Source organism: Miniopterus schreibersii, assembly GCF_964146895.1.
Source record: "Miniopterus schreibersii genome assembly, chromosome: 8".
In the NCBI taxonomy this organism is placed as follows: domain Eukaryota; kingdom Metazoa; phylum Chordata; class Mammalia; order Chiroptera; family Miniopteridae; genus Miniopterus; species Miniopterus schreibersii.
The window spans coordinates 29,270,022-29,286,664 of NC_138109.1; the positions used below are offsets into that span (position 1 = coordinate 29,270,022).

A 16,643-nucleotide genomic window follows, 5' to 3' on the forward strand; every position below is an offset into this window, starting at 1 on the left:
TTCAGAGGCAAATATTTTCTTGGAAAAGCAGATGCAGGAAACAAGTTTGCCTTCTCTTTTTTCAGATAGGTTAATAGAGACAAGAAATGCAGGAAAGTGTGTCCAGATTCAGGATAAGAGCAAGGGATACCTATTTCTCTTTAAGACTATGATTCATTCTGATTTTTCCTTATGATCAGTGTCATTTAAATGGGTCTCTCTCAAATTTAAGATGCTGCCATCTTCAGAAACTTAAAAAAGGCCAGGTGTCAATGTGCCACCGTGTGATGATTTAGAGGCAGGCCATTATAGACAGGACATATTCATACTATCCTAGTGGAGATGTATGAATTAATAATAAAGAAATATGTGTGATATATAAAGTATATATTATATATGCAAGAAATATATATAATAAAATAGGGGCAGGTTATTTATTTATTTTTATTTTTGGCTTCTTTTTAAAATTTTTGTTTTCAATTCCAGTTTATATTCAATATTATTTAGTATTACTTCTAAGTGTACAGCATAGTGGATAGATAATCATATACTTTATAGTGATCCCCTTGATATTTCCAGTACCCACGTGGCACCATACATAGTTATTACAATGTTATTGACTGTATTTTCTATGCTGTACTTTATATCCCCATGACTGTTTTGTAATTACCAATCTGTACTTCTTAATACCTTCATCTTTTCACCCAATCCCCCAACCCCTCTCCCCTCTGGCAACCATCAGTCTCTTCTCTGAGTCTATGAGTCTGTTTCTATTTTGTTTATTTATTTTGTTCTTTAGATTTCACATATAACTGAAATCACATGGTATTTGTCTTTCTTTTACTTATTTCATTTAGCATACCCTCTAGGTCCCTCCATAGTGTCACAAATGGTAAGATTTCACTCATTTTTATGGCTGAGTAATAGTCCATTGTATATATGTACCACTGCTTTTTTATTAACTTGTCTATTGATGGACACTTGGGTTGCTTATAGTGCTGCAATGAATATAAGGTATATGTATTCCTTCAAATTAGTGTTTTAGGTTTCTTCAGATATATTCCTAGAAGTGGAATCACTGGGTCATAAGGCAGTTCCAATTTCAATTTTTTGAGGACCCTCCATATGGTTTTCTGTAGTGACTGCACCAGTCTGCATTCCCACCAACAGAGCATGATGGTTCCATTTTCTCCACATTATCACCAACACCTGTTGTTTGGACTTATTGATGATGGCCATTCTGACAGGTGTGAGGTGATATCGCTTTGTGGTTTTAATTTGCATTTCTCTGATGATTAGGCTCTTTTCATGTCTATTGGCCATCTCTATGTCCTTTTTGGACAAGTGTCTATTCAGGTTCTCTGTAGGGGCATGTTTTTTAGAATAGTAAACCTCCCGATCAACTCTGACCTCCAACATTTCAACTATACTATTACCCAGTTCCTTCCTCTCCCCACAAAAGTATGTGGAGTTGCTTGTAACACCTCCCCAGCAAGGGAAAAAATAAGTGTAAGTACTATAGTCCTCATGTCAGTATCTAGTTATAAAGCTATATACAATATTTATAACTTTTTCATTACCTAATCCAGGTTCCCTTTTCCTCACTTCAGAGAATTGGGGCTCTTTACCTGCGAGGAGACTAATCTTCATTCCTAAAGCATCTGAGCCTTCAGTGGTCTTGTCTTTATTGCATTACTGTGGTCTTTAATTAACATCTGCTACAGAACTTGAAGTAATTAGACGTGTTCAACTGAATCCCCTGGATGCCAGGCATAGTCCCTTCTGCCTTGATAGTGTCTATTTCCCTTTAATAACTAGATTTCAATACATTTTAATTTGCCTGTTGATTCAGTGGTATAGGGAGCCCAAGCTGGCCATGTGGTAGTGTCAGCTTCCATGTCACCAGGCAAATATTGCTTACATTTGTGAAGTTATCCCTCCCTTGAGAAGACCTTTAAACTGACAGCTCAAAATTATGGGATGGGCAGCAAGGGTATAATGTTTGGATTATTGGGTATGATAGTAAGAGCAACTCTCATGCTTTTGTCTCTCTAGCCTTGAACCTCTGTGTTTTGGCATGGAATTAAAAAGTACCACATGTAAGTCATTGATTCAAAGACAGACTGATTCTTACGGGGTAGTGTTGCAGCCTTGGTCATGGTGCTTTCCCGCTGGCACCATACCTGAGCCTTCAACAGGGTGTTCCAATGATCTATAAGACCAGCTGCTTCTGCGTAAAGTAATATATGGTATGATCCGTCAATTTCATAAGTGGGAGCTCATTACTGTACTTTTTATGGTAAAATTAGTTCCCCAACCAGAAGCCATTTTGCGGGGAACACCATGACAACAATAAGGCATTGTTATAATTTTTTTCTTGGTCAATCTGGCAGAAGCACTGCAGCTGAGGAAGGCAAGCACATTTATAGGGTAATGATTCAATCCAGTGAGGACAAGTTGCCCTTTTTTCTATGGTGGCAGAGGTCCAATATAATCAATTAGTGGAAAATGTTTTCTCATCCAGGGGAGTACTTGAAAACATGGGGCTTAACGTTTCATCCCTGCCATTGGCGGTTGGGCAATCAGTGGTGTCAGCAGGCAGAAACTGCGGGGAGGGAAAATCCATCTTGTTGATCTCATGCATAGGCCTCATCCCACCACCACGACTGCTTTGGATATAAGCCCATTAAACCAATACCAGGATTGCTCACAGAAAAAGGAGAATAGTTATTTGTTGAAGACGGTGTGCCTTTTCTTCAAATCTATAGAAATTTACATGGTTATTCTTGAAAACGAAAAACTCAGTTGGACAATCTGATTTCAAAGCTCAGTATACACTAATGGAGACAGTGTGCTATTGCTGTAAAGGTACACAAATAGGTCAAAAAAATAGAAGAGAGTCCAGAAATAGACCCAAATTTTCTGCACTTTGAACCTTCTATATTAAATTTACTTCTATATGTTTAATTTTTTATGCAATTATAAACTGTATTTTTAAATCTTAATTTTCTAATTGTAGTTTATAGTATCTGAAATAAAATTTATTTTATTTACTTATGTTAGTTCCTGTAGTCTTATTAAATATATTCATTATCTTTAGTGTTTTGTTTTTATGTAGATTTCATAAGTTTTTCTATACATATATTCATGTCATCAGTGGATAGAATTAGCATTACATTTTCCTTTCTGATCTTTATGCCTTTACTCTCTCCTTCTTGCACTGGATAGTATAAATACACTTAAATAGAAGTAGTAAGCACAGACATCCTTGCTTTAGTCTCTAGCTTAATAGAAAAGTGTTTATTTCATCATTAAGTATGACATTAGCTGTAGATACCTTTTATCAGGCTGAGAGTTTTCTTCTATTCATATTTTGAGAATTTTATTATGTGCTGAGTTTTGTGAAATAATTTTTTCTGCATCTGTTGAAATGAGCATATAATTTTTGCCCTTTATTCTGTTAATGCTGTAAATGCTCTGTTCCTTTTTTTCCCCCCACTTTTTTTTCTCTTTTAAGTTCAGTTTGGATTCTAGTTATCATTCTTCAGGTTTACTGCTCCTTTTTTTTGTGGTGTCCTGTCTGTTGTCAATCCATTTAAATTAACTCTTTATATATAATATATATTTTATATTTAACATTTCCATTTTGTTTTTTTAAAATAGTGTCCATATGTCTGAAGAAATTTTTCATCTGTTCATGCATATTGTCACTTTTCTAACTAGATATTTTATTATATTTATCATAATATCTTCAAGTTCTTGAGTTGTAAATCAAACATTTGAGCCATCTCCATGTCTGCTTCTACTGACTCTTTCCTCTCTTGATGTGTCACATTTTATTGTTCATTCATGTCTTGTAAACTTTTATTGTATGTCAGACAATGATATGCTAATTCTAAATACTGAATACTAATTCTAATCATCAAAAGATATGTTCCTTCTTTTGTCAGTCTTCTAATATGGGGCACCAAATTAATCTAATTTGTAGTTGAGTTGCATCATGGCAATTTCAGCTTTTGTTTCATTCAGTTTCACGTCTTACTTGAAGTGCTTTGGGCATGGGATCAGGAATTTCCTTTAAAAGGAGCTTGGGAGCAAGTTGTACAATATATCTTTATGCTCTGCAACCCAGTTTTCATCTTCATGATCTCTGAGAGATCTTTCTCTGCTTTACATTCCAACTGCCAGCTTTTTGGTTCACTGGGGAATTCTTTTTGCTCTTTGGTCATAATTTAGTTCCATTTCTTAAGAGATCTTTCATTGCCCTCTTTCCTTGCCCCAAGTTGTTAAGAGGCCAATGCAACACTACTGATGAGTCTCTAGGAAGAATTTCTCTCATATTTTCTACCTTTCCCTCAATTTTCAGTAACCACTATCTTGTACTTGAGGGACATCCTGCATGCCTCAGGGGATCTCTCTCTCACTTCTTATGCCCTGTCCCCAGTCTTTAGCATATTATTCTTATGCACTAATTGAATTCCCATGGGAAAGAATTGGTGTTGTATACAGACTTGATCTGTGGCAAGAGCTATTCTAATCTATCAGCTTGGCCCACATTTGACTGTTAAAAGTTTAGCTTATTATGCTTTACTAGGTCTCTTTTCACCTAGGAAGTTTTTAATTTTATTTTTTGGAAGTTAGTTCATAGGTTTCTTTGAGTTCTTAGCTCTCTTGTGGGGTTTAAAAAGCTATAATTCCATAGTTTGTCAACATTGTAATTTTTAGGGTGAGAATAATGGTCTCTTATTACCTAAAATTTGAAACAATTTTCAACTTTCATCAATGTTTCAAGAATACTATGAAGAATCAATATGCCCAGAGACTCCATAAAAGTTTTATTATTTGTTCCAATAAAATTCTTTTTAGCAAAAAAATCCAACCCAAGATTATGCATAGTGTCTACTTTTCAGGTCTCTTTAGTCTTCTTAAATCTGGAAAAGTTCCTAAATTTTCTTTCACTTTAATGAGCTAGGCATTTTTGACAATTATAGGACATTCATTTTGTAGAACACTCATCAAATTAATTTCTTAATTAGACTCAAGTTAATAATTTTAGACTGAAATACAACATAATTAGCACTATGTTATTCTTATTGTATTATGACTGGTGGGACATGATGTTGCTTTATCCTATTTCTGGTAGGAACTTTGATCACTTGATTAAAATGTTTGTCTGCCATATTTCTCCATTGTAAAAATATATTTTATACATTTCCTTCATTTTTATTAATAACTGTTTTGTGGGGGATATTATTTGAGATTATGTAAAATCTCATTTCTCTTTTTACTTTCACTTGCTAGTTTTAGTATTCTTTAAGGTGACTTGTCAAATTAATTATTATGAGGGTTGAAATAAGTGATTTTCTAATTCTTATTTATTAGTTGGTATGCTACTCTAAGAAAAATTTTATGTATTTATGTATTTATTTATTTACTTATACATTTATATAAGTTTGAACTCATGGGTTTCTATTTTATTCAACAGATATAATCCATTACTGTATTATCTACTTTGAAGCTCAAATTGCCCCAGGTTAGCCAGTGGGAGTCCTGAATTCTGTGTCCCCATCATATCCTAATTTCAAGCTCATCTTGTTTTTTGTTTTTACACTATGCCCCTCAAATTAGTTATTTATCTAAAAAATTGTGGTTCCATTGAGAGTGAAGTGGTATTTAAAGACCAAGAAATGGGTGTTAGAAATACTCAATGCTACTGAAGTGCTAGTACTCCTAGGCCCTCTTAGTGGCAGAGCTCAGGAAGGAAGGGAGGGAGGGAGGGAGGGAAGAAAGGCAGATTCAGATGAAATTCTGGAGATAATCAAATGAAGAAAATGTTCATTCAAGAGTAACTGGAATTAAGTGAGCTAACAAGACCCTCAAGGTCTGGCTAAGGATGAGTTATCTCTCCTCATCGTGAACAACAAAGGACAAAAGAGTGTTGCCAAAGCCTGAGAAATCCAGAACCTTGGGTGATGGGCCATGAGCCGGAACTGGAGTTGTGGAGAATGAGCCTGTTGACTGAAGTGGGGGCCGAAATGAGAGGCAGCAAGAAAGAGGTAGTCGGGCCTCTTTCTCTTCCCAGTCTTTAGTTTCCCGCCGAGGCCTCCTGTAGGTGAGAAGGGGAGGGACCCCAGATGGTTGGCTTGGTAGAAATCAGTTTTGCAAGCTACAGAATAAAGAAAATAAGGGCGAGTGGATTGGAGGGGACAAATGGAGAAAGACCAGCTTATACCACATACATCAAATACCACAGCTTAGTTTTTTGGACTCTATTCAATTTCGTTTGGATTTGTGATTTCTAGCACCAAGTCCACTGTGTGTGTGTGTGCGCACGCGTGTGTGTATTTTCTTTTATTATAGCTTTATTAACATCTGGTAGAGTGAATTAAAAAAACTTTGTTCTATAATTATCTTAGCTATTAGTAAACATTAATTCCTTCACATAATTTTGAGATTAAACTATTCTGTTATTTCTAATATTCTGTTAGCACTGTGTTAGAGCTGCAATGAATCTGTATATGAGGTAGTTTATCTTTAAAATGTTAATATTTTCTCCTCCCTGAACATTATGTAGCTATCCAATTATTTAGGTATGTAAAAATATTTTTAAAGCTCCAAAAAGATCTCACATATTATTTAAATTTACTTAAGCTGTAGAAAAAGAGTACTAGCTTAAAAGTTTATTTTATATGCCCATTGTCTTATCACTATGTAAATTGTATCATCCACATTTATGCATTTTTCTTCTTCATTTCTAATACTTGTGCTACATTTCTAATACTTATGCTACATCTTTATTTTCTTATTGTGTTAGATAAAAACTTTAACTACTTAGACTTAAAAAGCAGGATTCCAAAACTGTTTCCTTGTTAAATACACTTTTTATGGAGATGTCTATAGGTAGCCTTTATCAACATAAAGACAATCCTTCCTATTTCCATTTTCAAAGACTATAACCATGATCTATAATCTTCCCAGATATAATATTCTTAAGACACTTTACTGTAATTTTTTCATCATAGGAAATTTAAATGATTCAGATCTTATGATACATAATAAACAACAGTGTTTCATGCTCTATTTTCAAGGAGAGGCAAGTCAAGTAAAAACTTGTGCTCTCTTGAGAATTGTTGTTGAGGCCTGATGGTAAAAATGAGTTTGAGCAAAGTTCTGCATACAGGGTGAGGTTGCCACCTTCATATTTTTCTTGTGAGGGGATGTGCCTACATCTTAGACTGGAAAAATAAGCTGTTGCACACTGGCATTCCTTGGTGCATATGTGTTTAAGGGAGTGTGAGGAGAATATATCTAGAATATCTGGAAGGAACCTAGGTCTTTAACAATCTCGAGAAGCTGACCTACCAGTCTTGAACTATTTGCCTCTGGTCTTCTTTGATCTTGTTTAAGAAAACCTGAAAGATAAAGATAAATATTGAATAGGTATAAATAGTATTTATAACATATTTGCATTAAAAAATAACAATAGATTAAACCACTGCAAGAGACATCCGACCTGCAACTTTTCTCTCCTTTGATACATTATTTTATATTCTTGTATTATAAAATACAAATCTCAAAATGGAATCACACTATTTATATTTGCATGTAAGTACTCCATGTTCTAGCAGGTAAAATCTAATATTTTATTTATTGGCATAATTGAGGTCCTTCATGAACCTGACTTTGCTTAACTGTTGAATATGTGAAACCAAATGTATGTCCCTCAATCCAGCATGCTTATACCTATCTCCATATCTTAGCGGTGTCTTTGTTTTTCTAAGTAAGATTCTTAGAAAAACAGCCCAAACTTATTATTACTAAGAGTTTATTGGAGGGAAGTTGCAGTTTAGGCAGCAAAAGTAAGGGGGGAAATTAGGAAATAAAGCAAGAAAGGAGTGGCATTATCTGAGTGCTTATTCCTATTACATGTTAGCACTCCTTCACACATGAGTGTTTTTACTCAGGCCTTCTGGGCAGCTATGATGAATCTAGATCCCACCTCCCTGATGTGGCATTTCCTTCGAATGCAGAAGTAGTGAGCGAGGCCAGAAATTCCACAGACTCAGGCTTGTCAGACCCTGCCCATAACAGTGATCTTATCAATGTCTGGCTAAAGCTGGCCTATCCCCCAGAGGAGAGGCACACGATGCTCCCTGTAGGAAATGAGGCCATATCAGAAGCAGCAGCCAGGGCTCTCCAATGAGCAGGTGGCCCAGGCCAAGGGACCGAGTGAGTGTAGGGATGTGCATAGCTGGGTTCTATATACCTTTATGCTCTTGTCTGCCACAGCTGCCCTTCAGAATAGTAAGCTAAGGAAGGCAATGAGCCACAGTAAACACAGGAAGGAAAGAGAAAAAGGTTATCTCAATGGGTCTGATATTTGTTGTTTGACTAAGTCATTTGGTTGCACATCAAGGGGAATCTCTCAAAAGGCAGGGTTTCAAAATTATCTCTGTGTGTGTGTGTGTGTCCATGATTCTTGCTGCCTGATCCCACAACTGCCATTTCATTTTCTAGGTGTGATGGTGCCTTCACTTTCCTGTGTATCTGGATACTTTATGACCATTCTTCTCTCACAGATGGGGGCCACCTCAGGTAAGGATATCTATTTATTTTTCATGGTGTCTCACATCGATAAAGATGAGTGGATAAAAAGATGTGGTACATTTACACCATGGAATAGTATGCAGCTGTGAAAAAGAAGGATCTCTTATCCTTTGAGACAGCATTGGGGGACCTGGAGAGTATTACGCTAAGTGAAATAAGCCAGTCAGAGAAAGACAAATATCACATGATTTCACTTATATGTGGAATTTAATGAGCAAAATAAACTGAAGAACAAAATAGATCCAGAGACATGGAAGCATGGAACGGACTGACAAATCTCAGAGGGAAGGTGGGGGTGGGGGAGTGAGTGGGGAGAGATTAATCAAAGAACTTATATGTTTATAAGCATAACCCATGGATATAGACATTGGTCTGGGGAAGGCCTGGGGGTGGGGTGGATACGAGGTAGAGGAGATCAATGAGGGGAAAAGGGGAACATCTGTAATACTTTCAACCATAAAGATAAATTTTAAAAAAAGAAGAAGAAAAAATGTTATTTTAGTGACTGTCTTTCTAGCCCCAGCTCCATGCCGCAGTGCTCCAATGATGTGCCTAGGAGACAAGACAGATAAATGTCTCCCATCTCCCCCAGGAGGCTTAAATTCTCACTGGTAAATCCTAATGAATATGTCCCTCATATTCAAGAACAAACCATGATCATTTATGTGGCTATATGTTTAGTTTAGTATTATACGTTTAGTAGGACCACAGATAAAGAAGTTGGTGTCAGCTGGATCTGTCCACGAACTTTTCTTACTGCAGAGAACCTTAAGTCTGACCATTCAGATTCCTTATAGTGAGAAGGAGAAACATTGTTGGCAGAGCAGGAGTGAATTGGGCGTGGTTGAAAGGACCAAAAACTCAGTGTGGGAGGAGCTGTGTGATAGTCGCCCATAGCTTCACAACAAGTTATCCCCCAAATGAGTGATTTAAAACAACCACCATTTTATTATATTTTCAGTTTGTGGGTCAGGAATTCTAACCAGGGCACTCTTCTGTTCCACGTGACACAGACTGAGGTCACTTGGTGTATTCAGCTGGGGGCAGGATGGTCTGAAGAGCCCAAGGTGGCTTCATTCACATACAGCACTCTGATGGGGTAGCTGGAGGCTGGCATCGGCTGGGATTATCAAATGGCCTGTCAACACATGGCCTTTCTGCAGTGGTGGACTTGGGATAGTCAGACTTCATTTTGGCAGCTCATGGCTTCCAGAGAGTGTTACAAAAAAGAAAAGAAAAGAAAAGAAAGAGCTGCTCATTTCTTAAGACTTAGAAATTATTGCCGGTCATTTTCTGCCCATATTCTACTGAGCAAAGCAGTCTCGGAACAGTTTCACGAGGAGGGGAATAGAGCCCTGCTCTTCATGGGAGGAGCATCAGAAACTCTGTGGCCACCTTTAACCCACCAAAAATGGATGGTGAAAAAGGCAGCTGTGTATTTGATAAGTAAAGGATATTACTCAACAACAGTGGTCACCCGGCCGGGTGTGGCTCAGCGGTTGAGCATCGACCTAGGATCCAGGCGATTGGGGGTTCGATTCCCAGTCAGGGCACATGCCCAGGTTGTGGGCTAGGCAGCCGATCAATGACTCTCTTGTCATTGGTGTTTCTGTCTCTCTCTCTCCCTCTCTTTTTCTCTCTCTGAAATCAATAAAGATATATTTAAAAAAAAAAACACAAAAAAAAACACAATAGTGGTCCACACCCCACCTCTAGACAACAGGAGCATCTTCCATTCCTTTGTGAAGCGTTTACAGGGTGCGTAAACAGGCAACGTTTTATGCACTGGGGATAGTAAAGGTTATTTCAAAAGGGGGTAAGACAGAAAGAACCCTGCTGCCGCATGACTCACGTAGTAGTGGGCCATGAGAGAAAACAAAGACAGAAATTAAAAATATCAGGTAGTTGTGCTCTGAAGACCTGTCTAGGTTTGAGTAGGGGAGATGATAAGTGGGTAGTCACACGGAATTTCTCTAAGCAGTTGCCACTTAGTTAGGACCTGAGAGATAATGGGACAGAGACTGGAGTGCTGCTGTCAGAGTGAAGACACCTCTGAGAGTCAAGTTCTCAGAAAGGACTTGGCATCAAGAACCAGAAAACAGGCCAGCGTGTCTGGAGCCGAGGGGGTGGGTGAGGCAGTCCCCGTGGCCCTCAGACTGAAGCCCTGGTCTCCGCCTTCCTCCCCAGAGCGGTTCTCCGTGCGCAGCTCCAGGAGCCGCCAGGTGGCGCCGGTGGGCGAGCGCGCCGAGCTCAGCTGCCAGCTGTTTCCCCCGCGGAGCGCGGAGCACATGCAGGTGGGCTGGTACCGCGACCACTACCAGCCGCTTTACGCGCACAGCAAAGAGAAAGAACTCTCTGGAAAAAGCCCTCAGAACTATACAAATCACACAGTGCTCCTGAAGGACGCCCTGCGGGACGGCAAGATGACCCTCAGAATCCACAATACCAGCGTTTTTGACGAAGGGCAGTACTACTGTTTCTTTAAAGATGGTGACGCCTCCGAAGAGGCCGTCGTGGATCTGAAGGTAGCAGGTAGGACAGAGGAGTCATCTCCAGGTGTCCTAGGTCGTGCTACTCTGCACCCAGGATCCAGAATTCATGAATGCTGGGCCATAAGGAAAAGATTGCAGGGCATTTAAAAAAAAATTATAACTTTTAAATATAATGAAATAATATAACGTATAGAAAAATACATAGAATAATATAACAACTTAGATACTTGGTTAGCAGTTTATCATATTTAATTCCGATCAAATGAAAGTCACCTTTGTACTCATCAATGGTGCCATTTACCTTTTTTATTTTCTAAGCAGGAGCTGTTAAACTCATATTGTCTCTGTTGGTTTACATATAGGCATTCAGAAAAGTAGGCAGTATTATTTTGTGTCTCTTAAAATTTTGCACAATAATATCATTCGACATATTCTATTGAACTGATTAGACTCTTAGTATTTTATTTTTTATATCAATCCATGATTATTCAAGTAGATACAGTCCATCCTTTAACTATAGTATAGTATTCCACCCCATAAATATATAACTATTGAATTTACGTATTCCCATATCAGTGGACATTAAGATAGTAGATAAGTTTCTGTTCCCATGTTAGACTATAATATTTGTGTGCAAGAGTTATTTTAGGATATATAGCTAGCAGTTAAGTTGCTAGGCCATTGTGTACAAATATCTTCACATTACTTTGGCAACTATCCACCAAAATGATTGGATCAATTTATATTTACCTGTCTTTATTTACAATATTTAAAAAATGTATCCTGGACTCACTCTTTTCTCAGATATCTTATGCTTTTTTTTTTTTTTTTTTTTTTTACCTTCTGTATGTTGTGTTTTGACAAATAAAAATTAACTGTCATGAAGTCTAATTTATCAATCATTTCTTCTGTGGTTAATACCTTTGGTGTCCTGCTAGCTTGGGTGTGGACAGGAGTGCTACCCCTGGCCTATTTGTGGTCATCGCTATCAAAGTTATGGCATATTCTTTTGCCCACAGGGAGTGAAAAGAAACATTTACTTCTTAAATTCTTGAGTCCACATCAATAATTAATGTCACTTCTCTCCCTTCCTCCAGCTGTAGGCGCGGGTATACAGATTAATGTTCAGGCTTCTGACACAGAAGGGTTAATGGTGGAGTGTAACTCATCAGGGTGGTTCCCGCAAGCCAAGATGGAGTGGAGAGACAGCAGAGGGAATGTAATTCCAGCCTCATCAAAAATCTTCTCTGAGGATGGAGATGGATTATTGCACCTGAAGATGAGTGTTCTTCTCAAAAACAGTACCCATGGCCCTGTCACTTGCTGCTTTATTAACCTAGTTTCTGGTCAAGAGAAAAGAGCAAGTATTGTCCTGCCAGGTGAGTACCTATGGCTTGGTTCTATCAAGGAAGAATGGTTTTCATCGGTGTGACAAAATAAAGAGAAAATTTGGTGAATAATAAATGTGGAATTGCTTTATAAACAGTGAATTGCTGTAGACATGTAATATTTAAACCTTATTAAGTGTCTGGAAACAAGGAAAATATCAGATGCTAAGGGGCCTGTTCTTAAAAATGGAAGGTATTGCAATAATGAGAGAAAGAGCCCTTATTCTGTTTAGCATCTCACGACATCAAAAGTTGTATGTCATTTGACAGCTAGATCCACTATTTCTAGTTTAAAAGTTATATATTATTTGACTGATAGATGCACTATTTCTAGCTTTGTGAACTTGGATGCCATGTAACTAACCTTCAAGACCATTGATTTTTCTCATTTAGAGATGGTAACATACATTTTTTTTAATTTGGAAAAAAAATATTGCAAGTAGGCTTTACAAGACATAAAGCAATATCCAGAATTAAGACTGATTTAAAAATTATGGATGTCACAGGTGGACTCTATTACTACCTTGTGAAGAAATAGACATGTAGAAAAGTCAGTTACTAAAGATTCAGCAACCAATAAGTGATATATCCAGAATTAGAGCCCAATTCCTCATCCATTATCCAAGTCTATTTTTCTCTGGTAAAGGGTGGTTGTGATCAGAGGTGCTGGAGGCCAACACTGTAAGAATTGTGTCCTTTGTGCATCAGCCTGTGACTAGGTGTAGTCCCAAGACAAATAAAGGTGAATGGAAAGGACAAGAGGTAGGCAGAGTGAAAGGGTCCATTTTAGGTAGGATAACAGCTCAACTGTTATGCAAAAACACTGCCCCTGTCAGCAGTTCAAACACAATAGAAATAGTCAGATAGTTCATATGGCTGTACTTGAGGTAATGCAAACACTCAGGTTCATGTGGATTGTTGACCATTAGTCCCCTTAAAGATCTTGAAAACCTGTTGATCAAGCAAAACGAAGTTTATTAGACCTAATGCCATAAGAGAGAACATCATCTTGGCAGAGTATTAGTATTAAAATGGGTAATTAAGGGAGGATATTTATAGTTTTAGAGCCTCTACTGGATGATTTCAAAGTAGGCCTTGCAAGGTTAGAAACTAGTAAGAATTTGTAGTTTATAATATAACTTTGGAGTGGTGATCATAGCAAGATGAAGGTCTTGAAGTAAATCTTGATGAGCACATCATTCGTTTTGTTGAATAAACTATTTTAGTTGACTCACAGTCTTATCTCCCAGGAACGTGTATTTCCTGGAGCTAGTAGCCAGCTTATTGTTGTTCACTGTCAGTTGACTAGACAGGAAAGATGCCTAGCACCAAAGTTCTTTACCACAAGAACAGGAAATTGATTGGTTCTGGTATTGCTTAACATAGGGACAGGGAATTATTTTGGTTTTATTTCTCAAGGGGAGCTACTGCTAAAAAGAAGAAAGAGAGGACATTCTCTGAGGGGCATCAACAGTAACTACCAGAGGGTCTCCGGATGTGATCTCAGACCAATTTTAGCCTTGCTGTTAGAGTACTCCTAAACAGAAGGAAACTGTTTAACTAGGTCCAGTTCACAGAAGCTTAGTATCAGGGAATTACAAAATATCCTTTTTCTTCATAGTCATGGAAGTATAATTAGGAAGGTGATAAATAAATCTTGGAAGCCCTTTCCTCCTGTTTCTCAAAACTTCACTTCCCGTGCTTAGGTCTCTTTGTAATTAAAAATCAACTCCCTTAGTCAACTCACAATTTCAATCTTCTGTTTCGCTTCATGAGAGACTTATTTTGGGTTCCCCCTCCCCCCTCCCCCTCCCCCTCCCCCCTCCCCCTCCCCCTCCCCCTCCCCCCCTCCCCCTCCCCCCCCTCCCCCTCCCCCTCCCCCCCCCTCCCTCCCCCCCCTTCCTCACACGAGCATACTTTTTCCTTTGCCTTTCAGAGAGAGTGGGAGAGAGAGAAACATGGATGTGAGAGAGACACATTGATTGGTTGCCTCCCACACATGCCCCAACCAGGGCCACAGATCAAGCCTGCAACCGAGGTACACATGCCCTTGGCCAGAATTGAACCCAGGACCTGTCAGTCTGAGGGCGGATGCTCTAACCACTCAGCCAAAGCGGCCAGGGCTGATTTCCCTTTCAATCCCACATTTACAGTCCGAGGAATCTTGGACTGACTTACCTATTCAGTGTTGTGGAAGGTGAAGTTTAAATGTAGAACCTTGGGTCCCATGTCCTTTTCTTGTTGATTTTTTTATTTGACTGAAAGCCTTTCATGAAATGAAAGAGCAAATTCAGTCCCGGTGATAGCAAAGGAAGGAGTGAGTGAGCTGCCTTGACAACCGAACTGTTATTTATACATGTTATTTTCTGTCGTTCCTAAAATCCACGACTCCCTCAAATTCCAGTAGTTTGGTGCCAAACCCCTGGGGTAGCCTGCTTCACTTTAAAATTTAAAAATTTTAAAATTTACTACATTAAGATATTTATTTTGTGCTCTGCATCTGAAAATTACACTAAATGGAGGTATTGCCTGTATGCTTCTCTAGTTTGTTTGTTTGTCTGTCGGTCTCCAAGTTCACCCTCTTCATTCTCTGGGAAATAATAATATTTGTCTCTTTTCACAATGTCTCATACACAAGGCTTTTTAAACCCAAATCACCAGTGATTGGTAGTAACGATAGAGCAAATGCTGATAACTGCACTTTCCCTATTTTCTGAACTTTGAGAAGTTTGAGGAGTTCCTTGCTCTATCACGACTCTGAAATTTGTTACTTTTTAAAAATAAATATTTTCATTAGGATATTGGGTGTTTACTCCTGGGAGGGTTTTTCTGTCATGTTGATCCTAACCTACAGGGAATTTAAACACTGAATGTCAGAAAACTTTTGCAGTTTTATTTCTGGAGTTTCAGAGCTCTTACATTTTTTAAAAAAACTTTCTAAAATTTTACCAGGGCCACTTCTGACCCAACTCCACACCCATTGGCTTCCCCAAATCTACCATATATTGTGGTGCCCAGGATCCTGCCCTGTAATTTCCCTCATCTCATAGATTTGTCCCCTGGAATGTAAGAAAAGAAGTAGAAAGTTATTTCTCCATTCAGTGCTGTTCCATCCTTGCCCGGTAACTCCCAAATCCTGGTCTTTCCCCTAGTCCAGCTACATTGGCCAGTAGCCCTCATCTGAGCCCAGAGTACACAATACAGAGTGTAATGGGGGCCATCAGTGGGGGTCCTGCTTCCTTAACAATATTCCATGCCCAATGGAGTCTTGTGATCCTGCTGCCCTACTCATCAAGACTTTCTTTTTGTTCTCTCTTTCAGATATCCTGTTAACATCGAAGTATACGGTCAAAGGAATCAATATACATTTGTGTCTCCTGGTATATTTAGCCATTTGTCATTTTCTTCTGCATTTGAGATTACAAGGTATTTCATTCAGATATTAAATGCTCAGAGAAGGTTTATACAAAATGTGTGAACTTGCACATCTGAATGTATCCCACCGCTATATTTGCCAAAGAAGGTCTCAGTGTCCTTAGTTATGGCTCAGGTTACACTACCCTTCTCTCTCCTTGTGTGGCTCTCCAGGGCTCAGGCACTGCTGCTGCTATAGTGTCTGTTACTTCCAAGATCTCCTGACCCTCTCAGAGCCATCGCTGCTTATTTCCCAACACTTGGAATCTCAATCATAGTAACTCTGTCCTCTCCCACAGGCAACCATGGATAGTGAGACTTCCCACTCAGATTGTTCAGAATATTTAACTTTGATAATAAGAGAAAAATAAATGAACTAATATCCAGGTTATTGGTCCTCCTGAATCTCCTCTCCTGAATCTCCTCTGGTCCTCCTGAATCTCCTTGTAATTCTGCTTTTGCTCTTCCTGTGAAACTAACCTAAATATATTCTCTTTCTTCCCCATTAGAAGTAGGAAATGGAGCCTTAATTTCAAGGAATTGAGAGCATAGGGCAGAGTAGGTATCATATACATTTGAGAACAACTCCTTAAGTACTTGACCTTAGGAACTTCAGGCTGTGCAAGATGAATAACCGAAGTGACAAATTCTGACATCAAATACTTGACATATAGAATATTTCCTGAAACAAAAGAGCTGTCATATATCCCAGGCTCTTCTGGATTGAGGAAGAGAGGGACTGGGAGATTTTAGGAGATTATTT

At 38.5% G+C, this 16,643-nt stretch overlaps 1 protein-coding gene across 1 annotated transcript in view; it reads left to right on the forward strand.

Moving 5' to 3' along the window:
• Nucleotides 1-16,643, forward strand: part of LOC308560188 (putative selection and upkeep of intraepithelial T-cells protein 1 homolog) — a 134,406-nt gene that overhangs the window by 106,337 nt on the left and 11,426 nt on the right. Inside the window, exons 5-8 of the mRNA XM_081143932.1 lie at nucleotides 8,497-8,574; nucleotides 10,774-11,118; nucleotides 12,176-12,457; nucleotides 15,788-15,892. Coding sequence (XP_081000058.1) covers nucleotides 8,502-8,574; nucleotides 10,774-11,118; nucleotides 12,176-12,457; nucleotides 15,788-15,892 — 805 coding nt within the window. The 5' untranslated portion in view covers nucleotides 8,497-8,501. The remainder of the gene's footprint in view (nucleotides 1-8,496; nucleotides 8,575-10,773; nucleotides 11,119-12,175; nucleotides 12,458-15,787; nucleotides 15,893-16,643) is intronic.